Source organism: Nicotiana sylvestris, chromosome 8, assembly GCF_000393655.2.
Source record: "Nicotiana sylvestris chromosome 8, ASM39365v2, whole genome shotgun sequence".
In the NCBI taxonomy this organism is placed as follows: Eukaryota; Viridiplantae; Streptophyta; class Magnoliopsida; order Solanales; family Solanaceae; genus Nicotiana; species Nicotiana sylvestris.
The window spans coordinates 211,513,584-211,518,148 of NC_091064.1; the positions used below are offsets into that span (position 1 = coordinate 211,513,584).

Here is a 4,565-nt window from a genome sequence, read left to right on the forward strand (position 1 = left end):
TTAATGAGTAGCCCAGAAAAATACCTTCATCACTTCTTGGATCGAATTTTCCAATATTATCCATACCGTTATTGTGGATAAAATATTTACTTCCGAAGGGATGGAAGTAATTGATATTGGGACATTTACCTTTCCATAATTCATATGGAGTCTTCTTTAGAATAGGCCTTATGAGGCATCGGTTGAGAATGTGACATCCTGTACTTACACCTTCTGCCTAGAAGTGATTTGGCAGTGAATGATCTAGTAACATGGTTCTTGCCATATCTTGGAGGGTTCTGTTATTTCTTTCTACAACCCCATTCTGTTGTGGTGAGTGTGGTGCAGAGAAATTATGTGTGTATCCCTGATCATTACAGAAATCTTCAAATGCTCTACTTTCAAACTCTCCTCCACGGTCACTCTGAATTGTTGAAATTAGATATCCCTTTTCTTTTTCAACCTTCTTGCAGAAAACTTCAAAATTTCTTAATGCTTCATCCTTATGAGATTAGAAAATTACCCAAGTGAAACGTGAATAATCATCTATAATAACAAAATCATACCTCTTTCCTCCTATACTAGCAGTTCTAGTAGGCCCAAATAAATCCATGTGAAGTAATTGCAAAGATTTTGAAGTAGATACTATATCTTTGTTTTTTGAAAGAGTTTCTGGTCTTATCCATTTGACATGCATCATAGATATGAGTTCTAGAAAAATTCAGTTTGGGTAGACCAACAACTAACTCATGTTTGGACAATTTTTCTATCAAATGCATGCTAGCATGACCAAGTTTCTTATTCCACAACCATGGATCATCAGACATAGAAGTTAAGCAAATATGACCATCTATCTTTTCAAAACTATCAAGGATATAAACATTTCCATACCTTTTTTCAGGAAGGACTATTTTACTTGATTCGTCTTCAATAGCACATCCTGTTTTCTTAAAATTTACCTCATATCCTGAGTCGCAAAGTTGACTTATGATCAAGAGATTGTAGTTGAGGCCATTAACAAGATAAACTTCAGTGATGTCATAGTTGTTATTGAAGGGAAGTGTTCCAGTACCAATTATTTTGCCTTTTGAGTCATCCCCAAATTTAACACTTCCTCCATCAATTTTTGTAACTTCTTTGAACAGGTTTTTTTCACCTGTCATATGACTGGAACACGCACTATCTAGATACCATTTTCCTTTGTGGCTTATTCTGCGGTGTTCCTGCAAAACAAGGTGATTACTTTCTTTTAGGTACCCAAGCTTGTCTGGGTCTTGGAGGGTTAGTGTTACCAGATTAGAATTATTTTTTGGTTTTCAAACCCATCCTGAAATGTTTGCTTTACAAAAACGATAAAAGGAATATTTATGCCCACTTTTGTTACAGTAATGACACGTAACTTCTGACCCACTTTTAGGTCTTTCATTAGTGGTAGGACTAGTCAACTTAGTTCTGGCTAGTCCTTTTCCAGTTGACTTGTAAGTCATCTAGTTTGACCTAACAGAACTGTGACTGGTGGTCTTGCACATGCCATTAAGTTGCATTTGCAATTCCTCAAACTCTTCTTGAAGTACTTCTTTTTCGATTTCACATACTTTATGTTTGAGTTTCCAGTCTTTAACTTCTTTAGTGAGTCTCTTAAGCTCATTCATTATTTTTTGAGACTCTTTCAAAGTTAAATCAAGAATATCCTGCAATTCATTGTATCTATCACAGTTATAAGATCTTACCTCACTAGTTTCACCTCGTACCATGAAGCAGTTTTCATTTTTTTCATCTGAAGTGTCCTCATTTGTCCAGCATCCTGAGGATTTGTTCATTTCATTTTCCAGAATCGTCATGAAGCAGAGATTTGTTATCTTTTCGTGGTATGAATTGTCCTCATCACTCCAGCTTCCGAAGGATTTGTTCTTGTTAAAGCCTCTAGAGATCTTCCTTTTTAATTCTAGGCACTCAGCTTGAATGTGCCCAAATCTTCCACACTCATAGCACTTTCCATCATTTTTGTCCTGGTCATTGTATTGCCTGGATCGTCTTGGTGGAATTCTTCCTTTCTTTGTATTCTAGAATCTTCTCATTAATCCATCCATGTTTCTTGATAGCATAGCAATCTCTTCTTGTAAAGCTTCAGGATCATCATCAATTTCGTTTTCAGCTATTTCAGTTGAAGTCTTGAATGTGACTATTTTCTTTTTTCTCTTCTTGACTAGTCTTCTTGAGATGCGTCTTTTCAAAAGCTATGACTTCTCGTAGCTCATCATAAGATAATTTGTTTAGATCCTGAGATTCCAGTATGACTACTTTGGTCTGCCAGGTGGTTGGCAAACTCCTGAGAATTTTTCTAACTTGATCACCACTGGTATAAGGCTTGCCAAATGCCTTTTGATCGCTAATTATTTTGCTAAACCTGGCAAACATCTCTTCAAAAGATTCTCCTTCTTTCATTGAGAAGAGTTCACAATCATGAACCAACATGTTGATATGTGTTTCCTTCACTTTGCTGGTTCCTTCATATGTGACCTCAAGCTTGTCCCACATTTCTTTGGCTGTGTCACAGCTTGAGATGTTCTCATATTCTTCACCACTTATAGCATTATGAAGCAAATTTCTCGCTTTATTGTTAACTTGTACCACTTCCATTTGCTCTTTTGTGTATGAATCTATATATTTAGGATCAACAAGCGGTGGAGTAGCAGCAGGTAAGGGATAGTTTCCCTTTTTGATAACTTTCCAAATTTGACGTCATAGGCCTTGGCAAAGATTTCCATTCGCACTTTCCAATGGGAGAAATGTTGTCCATTGAAGTATGGTGGTCTAACTTGTGAAGTTCCTTCCTGAAAGAGAGCTCCTATGATAACTTGATTTGCTATGATCTATTCTCTCAAGCCATTAAGCAAAAGTAGAATGTGAGCCTTGCTCTGATACCAATTGAAAGTACAAGAGGGGAGGGGGGCTGAATTGTATATTTTTAAACTTAATCTCTTATTAGTTGACTAGTTTATCAAATAGTCGACTAGATGTAATAACTTAACAGTTGTAATGACAAAAAGTAAGATGCAAAAAGTATGTGCAGGAATTAAAGACACCAAAATTTTATACTGGTTCAGATTCAATGTGAATCCTAGTCCATTCCCCTTGGGTTGCAAGGGAGTTCTCTTTAGTAAATGCGTTTCTAATGACTTGATAACACAGTTCCTCTAACACTCGTTTCTTTTTGATACAATGCCTCACCAGTGTAATACTTTCCTATTTCTCTGACTTGTTACACAACAGATCTTAGTGAACTATAATGTTTGTTTGCAGTAGAACAAAGAGAGGGTTTTTTGGTTCGATTAAAGTATATATGTCTAAGGTTTAAGGCTGGGTATAATACTTTGGTGAAGGTCGAGGCTTAACAACCTAAGAGATTTGATCCTTGGAAAGAAATTAATTCTTTCCAAGAATAAGATAGCTAGCTGTTGCTCTTCCTTGATATCCTTCCTTTAATAGTTGTATATGATGAAGGCTTGCTCCTTGATTGTTGATCCTTCCGAAATTAGCCGTTTAGCAATCTTTACAGGATCTTCGATCTTTCGAATATGCTGGCCTTGATTCATGCCTTAAGTTTAGGCTTGCTTGATTCTTTCCATTGCAGCTGTTCGTTAATCTTTGCTGATTGATTTGCCGATTGATTTCTTTCCTTAGGCATCCAGATTTGCTGATTAGTTTCTTTCCTGAAGTATCAAGATTGACTTCAGCGATCTTGTAGTATCTTCTTGATTCCTTGTTCTTCTGTAATTGTTTTCCTGCATAGGTATATTATTTGCATCATTAAAACTAGATCTAAAAGCTACCGCCAGCCCTTCTAATACGTTAGGTAGGCTCATTCTTACCCTGTTGAATCGGGCTAGGAAATCCCGAAGTCCTTCGCCCGTCGTTTGCCTAACGGCGAAAATGCCATTTACCCTGACTTCTGCCTTTTTCGCCCCCACGTGAGCGGTGATGAATTTATCTGCTATTTCTTCGAACGTTGATATTTACCGTGCCGGTAGTTGGGAATACCATGTCAGTGCTCCCCCTATCAGGGTTTCGCCGAATTTTTTCAGCAGCACCGATGACACTTGTTGTTTTGACAAATCGTTGCCTTTTACTGCCGTGACGTATTGGATTATGTGATCCTCTGGGTCAGTGGTGCCATCATATATTTTCGAGTATGGTGGCATTTTGAAGGTTTTTGGAATAGAGTGGGGAGTTTCCCCTTCACTGTATGGTTGTTCGACGAATCGGCCTACATCACGTTTTGGTAGCAGCTTTAGAGCGCCCGATATTTTATTGACCCTTTACTGATGCTCCTTCATCTGATCACGCAGCGTTTTGTTCTCATTTCCATTTCTTCCATTTTCTTTAAGATAGCTGCAAGTGCATCATTACCTGCATCAATGACAGTCTGAGTGTTACCTGTGCGCGGAATTTCTGGCTCATCGACGACAGTTGTGGTTTCTGCGTGCATTGTGCCTCCGATATCCTTTTGAACGCGTTTGTTGAGCATGTTGCTCAAGGTGTTTGTCAACCACTATTCTAATAGCCTTTTCACAGCCGGTAGTGCT

The 4,565-nt window shown here is 37.9% G+C and overlaps 1 protein-coding gene across 1 annotated transcript; it reads right to left on the reverse strand.

Annotated features, from left to right (window-relative positions):
• Positions 1-2,139: 2,139 nt before the first annotated feature.
• LOC138876307 (uncharacterized) lies at positions 2,140-2,619 on the reverse strand. Its single transcript, XM_070155221.1, has one exon. It carries the CDS (start codon positions 2,617-2,619, stop codon positions 2,140-2,142), a length of 480 nt encoding a protein of 159 aa, XP_070011322.1.
• Positions 2,620-4,565: the final 1,946 nt, after the last annotated feature.